This window comes from Pyrgilauda ruficollis, unplaced genomic scaffold (assembly GCF_017590135.1).
Source record: "Pyrgilauda ruficollis isolate IOZ18807 unplaced genomic scaffold, ASM1759013v1 scaffold40, whole genome shotgun sequence".
NCBI classification, from domain to species: Eukaryota; Metazoa; Chordata; class Aves; order Passeriformes; family Passeridae; genus Pyrgilauda; species Pyrgilauda ruficollis.
Window position 1 is genome coordinate 10,748,649 of NW_024525490.1, and position 18,873 is coordinate 10,767,521.

An 18,873-nucleotide genomic window follows, 5' to 3' on the forward strand; every position below is an offset into this window, starting at 1 on the left:
TATGTACTGAGAGACAATCAGCTTGTTGATGTTTTAAAGCAGAGGCAAATTGGAAAGAAAATCAGTTATAGGGGTAGTGAAGGGATTTTGTATTCATAGTTCAACAACAGGAGAATAATAAGAGTTGTGAAGATGTGAGAAGTTTCATGAAACACATTTAAACAAAGGCACTAGGCTAAGACACGTTTCATTTTTAGAAAGGGAAATTGCATGAACATAAACTATCAAGATGTTTGTACATAGAATAATTTTTGGGGGGAAAAAATAACTGAGATTTTGTGAAACATTCTATACATATTGAATACTACAAAATACGTACAAGATATCTTTTTTTTTTTTTTTTTTTTTTTTGAGAATATAGGTTAAATCCCTAACACAGTAAATACTCATAGTGAAGAAAGGTACTTCAAAGGCAGGGTAAAGTTGAGTGAAATACACCAACCTTGCAGACACCCTAGGCATTATATACAGCAGCACAGCAGAGGCTCTATTTGCTCACAAAGGAGGCAATGAGAGTATTAAGCTGCTGGCATTGCTTCTTGAGTGAGAGGGTTCATCTGAGCTCAGTAGCCATGTAAGACTCAGGCAGCTTGGAGTCTCATAACAAAGCAGCTGCTTGGACTCCCCTGCTGCAGCAGACCTATGCACTGGCACCTCCCACAGGGACAGTCTGTCCCCCAAAAGTTTTGAATTCATGTCCAAGTTCACTTGCTTAGAAGTTAGATGCACTGAATTACCCACTCATTTTCTTTCTGACCGCTCACACAGAAAATGAATGTCGAGATGAGTGTGTCACATTGGGGTGCCCTGCACTGCTGCCCTGGGCAGCCAGAGAAACTCTCCACTCACATGAGGCTGCTAAGCAAGGTGGAGAACAGGCTGTGGAGCAGCATTATGAATTGTTTGGACTTCAATTCCTAACTCCAATTCTCAATTTTTATAACAATATGGCTTGAAGTAACTCAGCACCTGTGAAAATTAGGCCACCCTCCAATTTTCATCTTGCGTCATGAAAATCAATCAGACATTTTTTCCAAACGAGCGTGTTTTTAACCAAGTCAACACAATACTGTGCTCTAACAAGAATAACTGCAAGTCATATGCAGGCTATCAACTTCAGGCATTTATTGAGATTTTTCCATATTGTATTGGTTTTCATGGCCTGGTTCTTGGTAGTGGGGGCGGGCACAGAGGTGGTTTCTGTGAGAAGGTGGGTTGTCTATTATTTCTATCACTCCCATGAAGAACCCTATCTATCTCTTGCACAGTCACAGTAAGATCTAAGTGCTTCTGAAGGCTTCTAAAAATTGAGTCAAAAGGTCTATGTTGGGATCATCGTACCAGTCGCTATGTCAGAAGCACCTCCATAGCATTATTCATTGTGTTGGCACACACATTTATTAATGCTGGATTGTTGTTGCTAGCATATTGATGCTCCCAGAAAACAAAAAGTAAAAAGTCTTTTTTATTCTGTTTAACAGGCAGATAATTACTTGAATGTTACTGACACTGAAAGCAAGGAGCTATGAGAGTGATCAGAGCAATGTCAGTTTTCTCAATGCCAAAGCATGTTATTAAACAACAGAAAACACTTCTAAGAAAGGACACATACTATTTACAGAAATAATAAATCAAGCCTTGTGAATAACTTTTGCACAGAGTCATATGAAATGCAGCTACAAACTTGTAATTTTTTTTGTTGGTGACATATAATGCTTTAGAACAGCCTAATTTTTTTGCCCATTCATTTGTGGTGATCATAGATGACTAAAATTTGCATGAAAAATGCATAAATACTGTGAAAAACAGGGAAATATCAAGAAAATTTTACTGGCTTGTGCATGCCTCTTCTATTTCTTGGTAATTGCTGTTTTGCTGTGTGATTAAATCAAAGATTGTTTGGGAAGAAAGAGGACGAAATTAAAAAGCAGCAAAAATCAGACAGTAGCCCAAAGTAAATAATGTCAAAGATTATAAGACAATGGCAGATGCCTCATCAGTTGTGAAATAAACACGTTCTTTGTTTAAGATCAAAACACATACTGAGTTCTAAATATGCTGGTATTAGAAAAAGGTCTGGATTGTAAAGTGGACTGACAGCCCTTCTTAAAGAGACATGCAGGGGTTTGTCTAAATGTGTACTAAAAGACATTTTAGGCATTGTTTAGGCCATATTCCATGCCCGTGGAACAGACTTGAAAGTTGGTTAGCTTGTGGTAGAGGTTCCTGGAGAGAAGGAGAGACGGGGGCTAACTCTAGGAAAGACTGGCAGCAAAGCCAGGCTCATGCAGAGCAGCTGCTGCCCACAGTTCCTCATGGAACCCACTTGGACCATGTGCAGCCATCCCAATGGAGAGCAAAAGATACAGACAAAGGGAATGGGGAATGATGCGGATGTGAGCAGGGATAGGCATGAGCTGGCACTGGGAGGTCTAGCTGCCCTATTAATGCCTAGGAAGGGCTCTCTCTGGGGACAGACAGCAGCTTGGAGAGCATAGCTTAGCCCCATCTGGGAGCTGGCAGAGGTTTGAACAGCTGGAGCTGCTAAAGCAGCCAAACTGACCCCAACTCAGCCCTGACCTCAACGATGAACTCAAGAGGGACAGAAAGGATCTCACAAGTACACAAGTACATCTCACCTCGTAACTATGTGGTACACAACATGAGCTTCCACTGGAAAAATTCGTAAGAATGTGAACTTTGATTTCAGTGGTGTTTTAAGCTGTAATTTTTTCTCCAAATTGCTACTATGCATTTCCCAAACTTTTTCCCAGGTCTGCTCAGTATCCTAAAGAAACATTTATGTTTCCCATAGGAATCAAACAAGGCTATAACTTTTCACAAGCTTCACTGACCTGTGGTATTGAGTGCCTGCCATAATGAAGGAAATTCATATCAGTGGAATATTAGAAAGAAGAAAGGTGATTTATTAGGAGCAGCATCTCCTATTAAAGCTGGCTTAAATTTATAAGAATTTTCCAGCGCCTGTCTAAAAATTTTGCAGAGTTTTTTATCCACAAGGGAGCAACATGAAACACTGTAATTGCACCACACAGTTCTCAAAACAGTTTTGCAAAGATATACTTTGGTAAGGAAACCCTTTTATTAATGACACTGTACTTGGCAAAGGACCCAGGAACCGTATCCATGAGACAACCATACAGAAACATGTTTATTCTAAACTTTCAGGTTGGAGTCTCCTGTTTCACTGGGTTTAGACAGCTATAGCTCTTGTGATCTGAGCAGTATTTTTCCTAATTTATACTGGCATAACTGAATAGAATCAAACCTTAGAGAGTCATTGGAAATACCAGTAGCATAAAAAGCTCTGGTTTTAATATGGCACTTATAAATGAGCTGGGAGATTTCCACACTGGGAGAGGTAACTGGAGAGCCTGATCAGATGTCACACCTGGAAAGTTAGTGTTGTGGAATACTCAGCATGTCCTGAGATGGTGGTTTAGGTAGTGTATATAAAGTTTATTTTAGCTAGTCACATTTCTGGGCAGGGATCCAAATGTTATTGAAGCAGAATGGGTGGAGAGATGTATATTTTATCAATAAGATAAGCGAAGTCAGGAGTGAAGCTCATGAAAGAGTACAAGAAAAAAATACTCCTGGCATCATTGCAGTCATGACTTAAAGTAATAGCACTTCAAAGTTTTGTATGAAAATTTCACTTTGACAGTTTAAAACTTAATTTTTAATTGTTGCATTTGATTGTTTCATGTGGACTTAAACATTGGCTATAAGCCATCTTTCTTTATTAAGTTGATCTGTCAAAGATGAATTCACCTGTTATTAAAAGCTACGGATGTTTCTCATAAATGTACCAGTTCAGCAAGAGTAACAAAAAAATATATATGTTCCCAAGGGTAATGAACTAGCCAGACTCATTAAAAAAAAAAAAAAAAAAAAAAAAAAAAAAAAACCAAAAAAAAAAAAGGAAAGGCAAAAAATAAAATATATAAAAAAAAAAAAAAAAAAAAAAAAAAAAACCCAACCAAAAAATGTGCATGGCTGAACATTAAATCTCTGAAGAAAACAATGCAGTAACACCAGTTCCTGAAGATGCTGTACAAAACAGTTTATCTCTATTAGATTTAGAAGGTACCATGACATTTTCAGGCACTTTTGACTGACAAATAATATTTTTCATCTTTAATCTGCAGCCTTCCTGAAGAAGGAATTTGAAAGAATGTCCTGTAATCATTTGTGTCTGACTGTGCTTCAAATCTGCTAATAATTTAGACCCATGAAATTATTTACTTGAAGTGTTTCTGAATGACTAAACCTGTTGTTTTAAATAACAGCATGAATGTAGGCAGCAACCTAAGACTGGGAAGAAATCTACTCTGTTACTGAGGGTTACTGAGTCTCATCTTTTTTTCTCTGTTTCATGTCACTCATTTTACACTCTCTTCCTCATGAAGCAGAGACACTTACATGATGAAATACACTGACCTTGAGTGAAATTCTTCTGGGCACTTGGACTTTATGCAGTTGAAGAAAGATGATTTGGGAGGAAAAGCACCGACCCCAAAGAATTTTCCTGTAGTTCACGTGCCTTTGAAATATAGATGATGTATGGGCATCCATGACCCTGCCCTTCTTGCTCCATTTGCACTCCAGCACATTTTAAGCTTGTAAACCACTTAGTCATGCATCAGTACCTGTTTTATGTATTGAGTACAATGGACACTTCTGAGATTTCTAGCTAATTCACAGATGGCAACTGTGCAGAGGTGGTGTTTAGGAAATGTAAACGATCCACTTTTTTTTTACAGTAACTTGGCTTAAGCTCCTGTGACAAAGGAAGCCGGCAATAGCTACATGGCTCTGAGGTTTAAGGTGGCAATTGTTCATTCTTGGTAAAAGAGTATTTTGTTTATTTTCACCTGTAATAAAGTGTTGGGTCATTCCACAGCCTGCTTGTTAAATGAAATGGATCTTCTCCTTGTCCAAATGCCAGGTTGATCCAAAGTGTTAAAACTGTAATAATACAACTTGAGCATCTTCTGGTTCTGCCATTACATCTGTCAGTTCACTGCTTTCTCATAAAACAGAGAATGTGATGAAAAACCATGGGATATCAGAAATAAACACTCTGGTATTCAGCTACTAATTCATTTGAAAAATAATAGGGCATTCTTCCTTTCTAAGTTTTACTAATTACTCTGGGACTACCAAGGCATTCTATGACACAGGCATAGACACACACAAGTGCATCATACAGTTCATAAACTGGTGGAGGTCTATCATGCTTGATACGTAGTCCTTCTTTTCCCAGAAGCACTGTGCAGGCTGTTAGAAAACACTAAGGAAGAGATTTTTCAATTTCTCTTATTTAGTCTGCTCTTGTCTTTTTCAGCTGACACCAGTCTTGGAACAGACGATGTTTATGATGACAAAGGGTGCCAGTGTGATGTGTCGGTAGAAGATCTCACCCCTGCTCTTAAAACTGTCATTAGAGCTATCAGGTGAGTAGAAAATACTGAATTAATAAATGCTTGAATTTCCTTTAGTTCAGATACTAATAAACTGCGTGTCCATTCATAAAATGATAGTTTGTTGCACTTATTACATGGCTATATTTGTTACACAACTAATGCTAATATATTATGCTTCCTTTCTATTTTAGTTAAATTAAAACATTTTATCAGTTGTTATCAGCTTTTCAATATCTAAAAATGTTACATGATTTGACACAGAAAAGAGAAAGAGAGTAATGGATGCTGTTTTCCATTATATTTTATGCTATCCAAACTACAATTTGATGTACTTTTACTGAGTATGTGTCACTTTGCCTGGAAAAGTTATTTCCTTTAAAAGTGTAGGGTTTTATTGCATTTCCATATTCCTGAGACTGTCAGATGACTTTTATTGCAAATTTCTCCTGGTAAGAACAGAATAATTACATTAATTCAATTGTGAAAAGTCGTGCCTACTACTATCCACTAAACTAAATATAACCCAAATAATTTAAAACAAATAGTCTCCTTTTCCAAGAAAGTAGCAAACTGCATTGAAACTTATAAAGTTACCTGCATTGAAAGTTTAAACTCATCCTCTTGAGACTGCCAAGGCTATTTATCTTCCAGAGTATTTTTAAGTATAAATCCTGGCAGTCAAAATCCCCACCATGAAGTGTACAGCAACAAGCAAGGAGAGCTCAAGCATTCCCTGTCTGCTGGCAGCAAACCTCAGGTTATCGCTGGGGGTCACCTCACTGGCTCTGCATCACATCAGTGTCCAGCACCTTCTTGGTGCAGACAGACAGGCAGCAGCCAAAAGGAATTTCTGCAAAAACCTATGGAAAGACAGTGTTTTCCTGTACAGAAACCTCTGCCTGAGTTTTCTCAGCATCACAGGAAAAAAAAAACTTGAGCTTTTTATCACATAATTTCATGCAATGATAACCTATGGGCTACTTGTATTTCCTTCCCCTTTTCCATTGAGTAAAATAAAGAGAGATAGTGAGTAAGGCTGTTTCTGAAACTTTTCTACTAGCACAGAGAGCTTGATAGATCATTTGGAGACATCTTTTCCTACTATTTTCCAACCTGCCTGGAAATGACCTCACAGGACGATTCAGATACCAGGCTTGTGTCCACAGCCACTGCAACTGGCAAGCCAAATGTCTCTGCTGAAAACCATCTCTTGCTAGCAATGTTTAAGCAGGTGATAGATGCCTTTTTTCACACACCCACCCACAAGGCAAGCCTGTTCCCTCAAATAAAAAATGCTCATATTAGGAACAGTCAGCATAATTCATTGACTTTAGTGTCAAAGATGTTTCTCTGTGATGTTGCATTTTAAACAGACTGGATAACTCTTGGCTCCAGGTGCATGTTGCCACTTATCCTGGCAAGGGATATTCATTCTCCATACTGTCCAAATTCCTTAAGATAGACTTCACATTTCAATACTTACTTCATGGAGCTCATTTTCTAGGGGACCACTGGATTGTTCAATGCATCATCTGCATTTTTGTTTGGTGCTCTTGGTCATTATCAGCTCAAATGGAAAATAACTAAATGTGAAGGATATAGTTGGGAAATTTTCTCCACAAAAATGTTCTAATAAGAAAAGCAAAGGTGCAAGATTTGATTATTTCAGACATGTACTATTTAATTGATGAGAATCAAATTTTTATATTACCTCCAACTTTTACTCTGCATGCCTGGCCTTCTAAAAACAACTCATGTCACCACTGAGGCTGAGAGTAAGAATCTCCACTTGCCATCAATTAGCCATGAATCTCTCCCATCTCCCTGCAAATTTTAGTGTTTTGCAAGATCACAAGTGACACACATCTTGCTTCAGAAACTTACCTTTGTTTGACACCTGTAAAGCAGTAATATGCCATGATCTTGAGACTTCTGTATATGCTATACTTTAATCTCTCAAAATCAAGAGACTGATAATTCAGTTCATCAGGTAGCTGATACACCTCTTTCTGATTATTCAGAGTATCTGTTACCAGACTACACTGGGATCTATGCAAACATCTGAAGAAGGATCTGAGACTCTATAAAGTAACTGTAGAATTTCAAGATGATAGCATCTGCCTATATGGAAACTTTGTGCCTCATTTTGAAGTTTGTTTTTAGAAACAGCTTTGAATTGCAAAGGCAGTGGGGGAGGGTGAAGGCTGGTTTCCTTTCATGCTGGTATATAGAAGCAGTCAAAGACAGAAGACACTTGCATAGTTTTATGATGCACTAAGAAAAGACCCCAAATATAAACACAGACAGTTGAATCCATTCTTGATGCATCAACTTGAAAAACTGCTATAAGGGAGTCTAATTATTTTTTCCTAGTTAGACCTGGGTAAAAATTCTTTTACAAAGACACAAATGGCCCTTTTGTTTTAATGGGAAATGAAATTAACAAAATTAATTCATGCCCATGGGTTTACAGAGGTCGGTCCTCTCTCAGTTTTGGAATCAAAGCATTTGGGGTGAGATTTTTTTCTGTGCAAGGTGCCTAAAATATGCTTACTCTCAGGTTGCACAGCCTTGAAATATCAAAAGACAAAAACTGTTTTATTTATAATTTTTCATATTGGTCATTTCAAAGTCTACTGTGTCACTTTTGACCTTATTTACTTACATTTTCTCCAGGGCTACTTTATTCTTCAAAGCAACTTTTTAAGCAAACAAACCCCCAAACTTTCATTTTGTTACAGTCAAAACAGAGGATGGAGAAAACAGTCCTTTCCTGAAAAAGTTCTCAACATTTTGGTCCTTTCCAAAAAAGTCAGGACTCTCAACTAGTCCTACTGAAGACCCACCAGGCAAACCTGTCTGGTAACATGCCAAGCTCTCAATCTGCTCTCAAAGCCTCCTAAACTGAGTCTTTTATCTCGTGTGCTGCCTGCTCCATCCCCTCTTACTCCTCAAGCTCTCTGTCAGGAAAGATCAACTGAGGCACAGGGAAAGTAAGGAAAAGCTTCTCGATGCACAGTGTTGGGTGACAGGGAGCAGAAGGGCAGTGTGGTGAAACATGGTGTGCACTGCAGCACGCCTTGGGCCCACTCAGGATCAGTCCTGCTCATCCATGGCCTCCAGCCGGGATCAGAGCAGTGCACAAAGCAGTCCTTGCTAACAACGAACTGAGTCTGTGTGCCAGCAGGGTCTTCAGCACTACTCAACCGTCCCAGTCTTGTTGTGAACAAAAACATCCTGCAGAGTTCCTGGAGACTAACAAAAAACATTGCCTTTTCCAGCTCTGTTAGTTCACAATGATGAATGTGTATAAAAGAGACTAAAAGGAAGATTAGGATACCTTGTTTCCCTATATTGTGATATCTCTGATCATTTTCCATAGCAAGAAGCACTCATTTCAATAATACTTTCCACATGGAAATGATGGAATTACTGTACTATTTATGGAATATGAGATTTGAGAAGCACAAATAAATATGCAATAGAAAATAACTGCAATGGCAGGAAGATTAAAGTACTGACCTAATAGGTCTTTTCTCTCTTTAACTCTAGCGATTGCAAAGATATGTTTTCATTTGTTGCTAAGAAAAAAAAAATAATAACTGTGGCTAAATGTAATGAAATTTGAGAATTCTAGAGCTGATAAGCTGTATAGTTGAACAGTCATACATATTTAACAGACAAAGATGGAAAATATAATTTACCATTTATGTTCAGTCTTTACAATGTTCCTGCAACACCTATAAAATGTATTTTTAGTAGCCATTTTGAATTTGTTCAATGTATTATTTCAGAACCCCCTCTTTCTTTTAAATCCAAACACATTGTTTATTTTCTGCCAGATGGTATTCAGAGCCTAGGCAAGGCTCTTGTACATGTGTTTGGCTAGGACAGCGCTGTACTTAGGGGAAAATCATGTTTCTGGCTGCTAGGGGATGAGTCAGGTCGAGACACGACAGAGAAGACGATTTTGACTCACTTGCCTCACATGTAGTAGAACTGTGTCTCAAATACCTTTGTCTGCTGGCCTCTGTGCTGGATCCTGATCTCTTCTGCACATTACATTTTACCAGGAAGAAGGGATGTTTGGCAAGGTCAGGGTAGTGAGACAGAGGCACCAGCACAGCTAAATCTCTATGCACCTGCTTTCCTGATGTTGTAGGTGAGCAAACCTGTGGTCACCCCATCTGGCTATGGATAAAGCAACCTACCTGTCTTTTAATATTCAAGGCAGTAACCATATATGATTCTACCTGAATCCCGGTAGAATGAAGCTCTGTTTCTTCCTGAGATTATGACAAAACTGACAAGACACAGCTTTGAAAATAATGGCATGAGTTTGACAGGGCTGCACCAAGGATTAGAGATGCTCTAACTTGGTGCCACCCTCAGGAAAGTGTACTAAATGACAAGCAAAACAGCTTTTAATACTGGAACAGGCATCATGAACGCAAATTACAATGCAGTGAATACCAGGGAAGATATGCAACATGCACGTACAGAAAACGCTGTAATTTTAGAGCAAGGCTGATCCTGCATCTGAGAAGAGATAAATGAAACGTGCTGCTCTTGGCCGCTGTGGGTCAGTAAGACAAAAGTTGGTATTGGACCTGTAACTTTCCATAAATCATCAGGGTACATAAAGATCAGTGGGACCTGTGGTTTAGCTATTATTTAACTTTTATGTATTGGTCTGCTTCAACAGATTTTTTTTTTTCTGCTCCTCTGGATGTATGACTGAAATAAGCTACTTTTTATGACTAACTCTTACCAGAACACTGTCATGCTTGTGGCTTGGGTGTGTTTACAACCGCGTATCGTCTGTCACATTAGATGTGAGTTATAAAATGCCCCTTTCCTGGATGGCGTAGAGCGATTTAAACAGGCAGGGGAAGTTTCCCACAGCCGCGGGGCCTGCACGGCCCCGCCCTCAGCGGCGGCGCCGGTGCCGGGCCGTGTTCGCCCCCTGCTGGTGCCGCGGGGAAGGGCGGCCCGCGCCGGCCCGCCCCGCCCCTCCCGTCCGCGCCCGCGGCCGCTGCTGCGAAAAACCGCGGGTGCGTGACTCGGTGCTTTTTCCCCTTTTTGCACGGTCAGGTTACCTGCAAATAGCTTTGTTTTTATCCCACAGGAACTCAGAGTCCACTTAGTTGTACATAATCTATCAGTAACCTACCGAAATATGTGGAATCATGCGATGGTTTGGGTAAAAGCGACCGTAACAACCATTTAGTTCGATCACCCTGCTATGGGCAGGGACATCTCCCACTCGCTCGCTCCAAGGTTGTTTGGGTCTTGAGACCAGCTTGCTCCAAGCCCCATCCACCGTGGCCTTGAACTCTGCCAGGGATGCCAGGGGCATCCACAACTTCCCTGCGTGATCTGTTCCAGAGCCTTACCACCCTCACAGTAAAGAAAGTTAATTACATTGTGATATCAAGATACAGGATGCCAACTGATTTTATAAAACACTAAATAACTATGGAGATTCAACCCAATTTAATAATTGCAAAGCCGTTGCAAGGCTCCATCACTGAAAGGATTCAGTTTTTCTTTTTCTTAATTAACTTGCAGGCTTTTAAAATGACAGCGCAATATTTTCTGTACAGTTTATGTAAAATTTTGTGTGCTTGAACAAAAAGAAGTAAGCAATATAGATCTGCTCCAAACCCTGCTGAAGTTAATTAAGATGGACTCACATGAGCTAATACATAAACCAGAAATAGTACAGGTACAGCTCACTGTAGTGTAGTACAGATACAGCTGTGGTGCTTTCAATTCTGTTTGACTTCTGAACATTATGAACAAACTGTCTTGATAAGCAAAAAAAGTGTTATAAAGCTGCAAAGTAGTAATGAAGACTTTTCTGCTAACTGATTAAGACGCTTCCATGGTTCTTAATAATAATTAGTCCTCTGCCTCTTCCCTTGTAAAATCACCCAGTTGTGGTAAATTCAGTTGTCTTCAATTATGCCAATAATCGTCTGGTTTTTCTTTTCTAATAGAGTTTCATATTTTTACTTTATTAAATGCATGAAGTAAAACATTGTGACCACTGAAACATAATAATAGTAACAACAAAACTATTATACTATTTTATATGTCAGCTGCATTATTCAGTCTTCGTAACTCAATAAAGAACTAGATTCAGAAGATTAGGTATTCATGGTCCTATAAACCAACATCTTGGCATCATTTGACAGCTAAAAAAAAAAAAAAATCTGTATCCCAGATTCATCACAGCTTTACAGGCTTCCAGATTACAAAATATACCAAAAGCCATTGGTCTGTAGAACTAGCTGGTAAGGCAAAAGAGAAAAGCCCATGATCCAATATAATATATTCGAAAGTGCGTGGAGATCAGTCCTGAAGTGTCAAGTTGATGGACTGCTCCTAACAGGCCTTTTCCATTTTTAATTTCTATAATCAGAATCATAGTTCAAGTTCTATACCAGTGACAAGCAATCTCATTTTTAAGTGAAAGTCACCAGAATGGGAAATACCAACAAGCTAAGTACTGTGAGAAGAGGCTGACATTATCTTTAAGAATATTTATGTATGATCCAAAAACCAGTAGAGGATCACCATATACTATCAATGCAACTCTACATACCTATTATCATAATATCTGTCCTAACTATATGAAGAATGACTTTTTTAAATTCCACTAAAACATCAAAAATCTATTTTTATCAGAGAGTGAGAACCATGTTTTGGTTTTTATTATAATTTGTTGTCTTACAGCTGCTAAATACATATCATAATAAACCCAGAGGGAATATATTATCATGACTACTGACATTTGGGATAGGATACCAATTTACAGTCTCTGCTTTTTCAGTTGCAATAGGTAGCAAATATCAGCACTTTGGCCCTAATGGGAATTCATAAGCTCTGCAGCACAGGCCAGCATGGCTAATACACCTGATCCCTTGTTTTCTCTCCCAGTCCTTATGTAAACCAAGGAAAATTTCAGGTTCTACCGGCTGACCAGGAAAATCATCTCACTGTCATTTACTTTCCAAATTTGTCATTTTTATTGTTGAAAATTTGTGATTTTATATCAAGCTTTCTATTCTAAGAACAGCTACTCAGGAGACATCATATGTTCATGTCACATATCACAGAAACCTGTGCAAGACTCAGATAAAAACATGTATACCATTCATCAATTTTGGATATTTACTGTTACCTGAAACCTTACTGTTGTGCAGTAAAGTTCAAGGAAAAAATCATGAAGTCTAACTAAGCAATAATTCCTATATATTCCAGTAGGGAACAAACATGAAAACTTCTCTTCAGCCTGCAAAATTTGATCCTAAGTCAGCCAAATAAGTTGAAAACAAATATTTATGCCTGAATGTTAACTAAAAAATAAAAACTGATGAAAACTTAATGGGGTGCTTTTTTATTTTCTTCCCACAAAGAGAAGAGCAAGGAACTTAAAATGAACACCAGAACAAGAATACTGTTATTTAAGTTTGTGTAATCGATTCACTAAAGAAATCTTTCCTGTAACAAGAGCAGAAGTATCTTATGCACAAATATAGCTGATATGATATCTCACTCAAGTCAGTGAAACTAATCCCAGGTTTAAGTCAGGCATACCTTTCATATCAAGCACCTAGCATAAAAAAGTTGAACAGGTATATACTGATACACTAAACCTGCTCTGCAGTCTTTAAAACAGTGTTACCTGACCTCTCAAACAATTCAAAGACATAGCTACAGTGCATTTGTACTTAAAAAAACAACCATGTGAAAGTTTACCTGCACAAGCTGTATTGAAAATACCTTCCATTTAAAAATGAGCTATCAAATTTTGTCAGTGAAATATACCTATGGTTCCACAGCTGTTGAAAATTAATGTATAAAATGCTTTTCCCCCACAGAATTATGAAGTTTCATGTTGCAAAGAGAAAGTTTAAGGAAACGCTTCGCCCATATGATGTCAAAGATGTCATTGAACAGTATTCAGCAGGTCACCTAGACATGTTGTGCAGGATTAAGAGTCTTCAGTCACGGTAAGGAAAGAATTAGTTACACTCTGCATAAGCATCTAATGTCATTCACTGCACAAAGCATATTGGCAACGTTTAACATTTCTGTGTTACACAGCCTCTCTTTCTGTGAACACAGCTGAGCCAGAAATTGAATTGTGGGCAAAACCAAACATAAAAACATGTATCCAAATTTTTCTCAGAAAATGGAAGTCTGAAGAATAGAAAAGGTAATCCTTTATCTGTAAAGTCCATTTGTAAACAAGGACTTTAGTCAAAAGGCTGAGGAAGACATTGAGAACTGCCTCTTTCCCATCCCATACTTCCTCTTTTCACAGAAAAGAAATTGAGAACTACTGGTAATGTACAATTTATGTAGTTTTTATGTTAGAGATTCCCAGCAACAGTAATTAAAAAGCCAAACTAAACAACATTACATCATACATCATACAAACTGACAACTCTCCCAGGAGTGGATGTTGTTGTTAGGATGGGAGAGCTGGGAGTGGCACTGGGATGTTTGTTTCTGCATAATATCAAGCTGTTGGAGAGGCCACCTCTTCTTTCCCCCTTTCAGCAAGTCTAGTCTTGGCTTTCCCAGATAATGGCTAAATTCTGGCTCCTGGATAGTGCCAACAAAAAAGAAAAGCAGTCTAATATGCTCAAAAATCACTCCTTTTTTTTTTTCTTCTTCTTCATTTCCCTTCATTAATAAAATTGTTTGTCTTCTTCTTTGAGTGCTTTCCTGAAGTACTGTGATTTTTTTATTTTTAACATATATATATATATATATATATATATATATATATATAGCAAACACTTCCACATTTATGCCAGTTCCATGAATGGCAACAGCTTTTGGTTTCTCTTACAGCGTTGACCAAATTCTTGGGAAAGGACAAATCACAGCAGATAAAAGAAGCAGAGAGAAGAATCCTGCAGAGCATGAGACAACTGATGATGTCAGTATGTTAGGGCGGGTAGTCAAAGTGGAGAAACAGGTAGAGTGATTATCTGTGTTACTCTGTCTTGCTTTATTGCTCATGCCTTTTCTATGTTTTATTGCCCGTTTCAAAAGCTGAACAGGTTAATTTTATATTGTTTTCTAGTGTCTGCTTCATTTATACATTGAAGTAAAAATTATATGCATCTTATTACCTTAACCTCTTCTCCCCTTTTCTCAGCTTGCCTATGAAAAATATACACGGCTTCTGACATTCTTTTTCAAGGGTCAATAACGTACACCAAGCTACTTCCATTTTTCTCTTCAGCAGTTACATTTTCCTTTTGCTTGGGTTCCAGATATTTTAAATTAGTATTTGGCACTAATGTTGACCTTTTCCTCTCGTATAGGTACAATCCATTGAATCAAAACTGGACTGTCTATTAGATATTTATCAACAAGTTCTGCGAAAAGGATCTGCATCCGCGCTCACTTTGGCTTCATTTCAAATGCCAGCTTTCGAGTGTGAGCAGACTTCTGATTATCAGAGTCCATCAGACAGCAAAGATTTGTCTAACTCTGCACAACTTAGTGGATGTGTATCCAGATCAGCTAGTGCCAATCTGCCTCGTGGCCTACAGCTTATACTGACACCAAATGAATTTAGCACTCAGGCTTACTATGCTTTTAGTCCAGCTATGCATAGTCAAGCAACACAAGTGCCAAATGATGGACCTGCAACAGTTAATAATGCATCAAACCAAATAAACCAGACAAGTAAGCCAGCAACTCCGACAACATTACAAATACCACCCTTCTCATCGATGAAGCATATCAATAGGCCTGAGCCCATTCATATTATTCCTGTAACCACACAGGAAAATATTTCTAATGTCACCGCTTGCCTTGTTGCATCAAAGGATAATGGACAAGTTGCACAACCCAGTGCAACAAAGGATCTCACATGGAGAAAAAGTCTGGATACAGAAGGGGAACATTTGCTCTCAGTTAAACCTGTAGTGCAAATGGATTTAGGAAAATCTTTATCTGTACAAAACCTTATACAGTCAACAGAAGAACTGAATATACAGATTGCTGGCAGTGACTCCAGTGGTTCCAGAGGTAGCCAAGATGTATACTCCAAATGGAGGGAGTCAAAATTATTTATAACGGATGAAGAGTTGGAGACAGAGGCAGGGACAGAGACTACTGAAGCCATCTCACGCCCATTAGTGGAAACAACTCTCTCTGCTGACTCTCTAAGGACTGGAATATCAAGATCATCTCAAAACATCTGCAAGCCAGGGGATGGTACAGAAGCACTCAATCTGCTCCATGTCAAACTTAAGTAACTTCTGGCTTTCTTCATTGGCTGGGTCATTCCTCTAGTCATACATATCATAGCATGAACTGTTTTGAAAGCCTTTTTAATAAGATAAAATCACAAAAATCAGGATGAATCTGCAAAGCAGTTGAATGAGCCCATATTTCCTAGTTGCATGAAAAAGCATGTCTAAGCAATGGCTAACATCCAAATTTATACCTACAGTACAGCAGCCTTTCATGTAGTACAGTAGGTTTAAATAATGAGTTGCCTACAAAGCTAATGCTGCAGGATGTATCAAAAAACAAAAATTTGAGCATTTAGACCTTGTGCTGTTTCTATGGGGCAGAAGTAAAAATCTTAAGGTTTAAAGCACTTTGCTTCTGAACTGAATAAATATATATATATATAATGTCCTGATTTAGATGATAGTTTATGTTTACAACAAAAAGATTATCTACAGCTGCTAGCAAGGTACCAAGGAAATGAGTAACATGGGGTTAGAAATGGCTGCCAGTTGCAAGATACACACATTAACTCATCAGTAATCAGTTATTTTTAGCTCTGAGGAACAGTACGTTAATACCTGATTTTTGGTGATCTAGTGCTGTGGCAGAAGTAGCTGACACACCACTGTCACATTGTTCTTTATAACAAGAACTATTTTGTTACAAAAGGTTTGTATTTTAAGGATTGGGTCTGGCCTCAGAAGTGAATAACATAGGGGACTGCACCGAAAATTCAAGTGAATCTCTCCTTCTAGTTTCATTGAGAAGCTGACTTGTGAATCTGAACCATTTTGGCAGCAGTAGGTGAGGGAAGGAAGCAGGTGCTGCCTTTATTGTAGAAGCAATATTTCCTTCTTGTGAAAATTTTGGCAATTTTCCTTGCAGTCCCAGCCTGATACTACAACAGCACTTTCATAAGGCTGGGCAAGAAAGGAAAATGAGGAACTGAAATACAGAGTAAAACTAAAGAGGACAGAACAGAAGGGAGAAAGACAACACAATCAATAGGAAAATAAGTAAATAATAATATGGATTTAGATGGGCAGGAAGGGAAATCATCCCATAAAATAAAACAAGAAAGGTGAAGAAGGAAAAAGTTACTTTTTTTTTCCTCACAGATACTGAGTGTTATTTAAAAAATTTTTTAAAAATTAAAAAAAAAAAACATGCAGGCAATCAGAAACAGAAATAGAAGTAGAGAAAGCCACCTTAACTAAAAAAAAAAAAAAAAAAAAAAAAAAAAAAGGCAAGGGCTTGTTGCTTTTTTAATAAAAGAGGAAGAGGAGAGAGGGAAAATGATCCCACTCTTAGCTCAACACTGTGTCCCAATTACAGTAATTTCTTGTGAACTTTCCAACACAGGACTCACAGACTCCTTCCTGCTAAAACCCAAGTTTTCAAATTCAAAGCCTGTATCAGACTGAGCATTCCTGCCTGATGCATCCTCTTTTTTTTTCTTACTCTAGCCTACACTTCACTTCTGCTGAGGTGCAGGAGCAGTGTTAGTGCCTGCCTGCACATCCCCAGCAAGGCTTTGCCACTGGGAGAACCCTTGCAGAGCCGAAACCGGCTTTCACTCTTCCCAGCTGAATGAGGTTTCTGTCTTGCCTCCTGCCAGATTGTCACCCCACCTGCACCACAGGCTTGTAGACAACCCAGCTTGGGCTCAGCTTCCCTCTAGCAGCAGGAATACCGAATGTATGGGTGTGCCAGTGCCAGCTCACTCAGGGCAGTGTTTTCTCAAGGCCCAGACCCGCTGGGAACTCGCTATGTACATCAAAACATCACTCCAGTCTTAACTGTGGCTAAATGCTGTAGATTGTATTGTGAAGGAGCTGATCTGTTTACTATGAAACCATTGTAACTTATGCTTCCATTTGCTTTACAGAAGTATTCCTGGATGTTACATGAGAACTTTATTATGTGAAAGTACGTGCAAACTGTAGAGTGTATATATTGTGTCATTATACGGGGTCCATGGATGGTACACTGTGTTCCATGGCTTATGCCGGAGCAAACTTCAGTTGTTAAATCCTGAAAGACACCTTGAAGCACAATTTCCTCACCGCTGATTTGCCATATAGTTCACCATATTCAGCCTTTCCTGTTTCCCTTTATGTGCAATCTGACCATACCGAAGCCTGATTACAACAGCAATTTTGTGAGGATAAATACATTTTTTTCCACATCTCAATTCACTTAATTTTTAACTTATTTGAATGTCTGCAGCTTATCCAGACAGATATGTAAGTTTAAAGTATTGAAAATTTAAAAATTATAATAGTTTTTTAGGCTATTTTTTCCTTTTTCCTGTTTATGGTGCCTTTCTTGCCTTTCATGTGAAGCCTCCTGCTGACCTAAGCATCAATGTGCCGTTAGGTTCAGTTAAGGAGCAAGCGATTGGGCACACGGCAACTGTGTGTCCATAGTGAAACTCCCTTCCCCTCCTTGACGAGACCGAAAATCCAAGGCATCATAAATTGGACACCACTCTTCCACCTTCATCTGCAGGGGCAGATGGTTGCACCCCCATTGCACCCGGAAGGCATCGATGGGAGAACTGAGCAAAGGCCCTGCCTGTCCCTATTCTGCACAGAAACAGGGCCTTGGGGTTTGTTGATAATTTATCTCACGGAAACTTGGTATTTTTGCCTTAAATGAGATGCTTGAGTCCTTCTAACTTTAAGTTAATTTATTTAATACAATTTTGTGCACAAAAGAATGAGTTCTATAAATTATGTATGAAAATATTAATGTCTTTACAAAGTACTGATAAACCCAGAAGATCGTATCTTTTCAAATTAAGGTTTAAAATTCTAATTTTTTTTTCTTTTAAGCTCACCATTATTATTATTTTTGTAGATGCAAGTCTTATCATATAGGGTTTTTTAACATAATATTGATAGAAAATAGAAAGAGTAGTGAATATATGAAATTTTAAAGAGGAAGAATTGTTTGTTTGGACTTTTATAAGCTTTACTCATATTTCCTCATGAGGAGTTACTATGCTCTCTCTTTAAAAGACAGTGTCATGACTGACAGTTATTTATTGGTTTCACAAAAGAAGGGCCTGTCTGGCTTTTCAAGTCTTGTCCTGAGCTCCTTATTAAAGTCCAGCTCATGACAACTAATAAGAATTGTTCATGAGTCA

The 18,873-nt window shown here is 38.4% G+C and overlaps 1 protein-coding gene across 4 annotated transcripts in view; it reads left to right on the forward strand.

The window, feature by feature from the left end:
• Nucleotides 1–16,904, forward strand: part of KCNQ5 (potassium voltage-gated channel subfamily Q member 5) — a 278,104-nt gene extending 261,200 nt beyond the window's left edge. For all 4 annotated transcript variants that reach the window (XM_041477407.1, XM_041477408.1, XM_041477409.1 and 1 more), the window contains 4 exons: nucleotides 5,372–5,480; nucleotides 13,340–13,471; nucleotides 14,322–14,448; nucleotides 14,801–16,904. In XM_041477407.1, the coding sequence (XP_041333341.1) occupies nucleotides 5,372–5,480; nucleotides 13,340–13,471; nucleotides 14,322–14,448; nucleotides 14,801–15,742 (1,310 nt within the window). In that variant the 3' untranslated portion in view covers nucleotides 15,743–16,904. The remainder of the gene's footprint in view (nucleotides 1–5,371; nucleotides 5,481–13,339; nucleotides 13,472–14,321; nucleotides 14,449–14,800) is intronic.
• The last annotated feature ends 1,969 nt before the right edge of the window (nucleotides 16,905–18,873 follow it).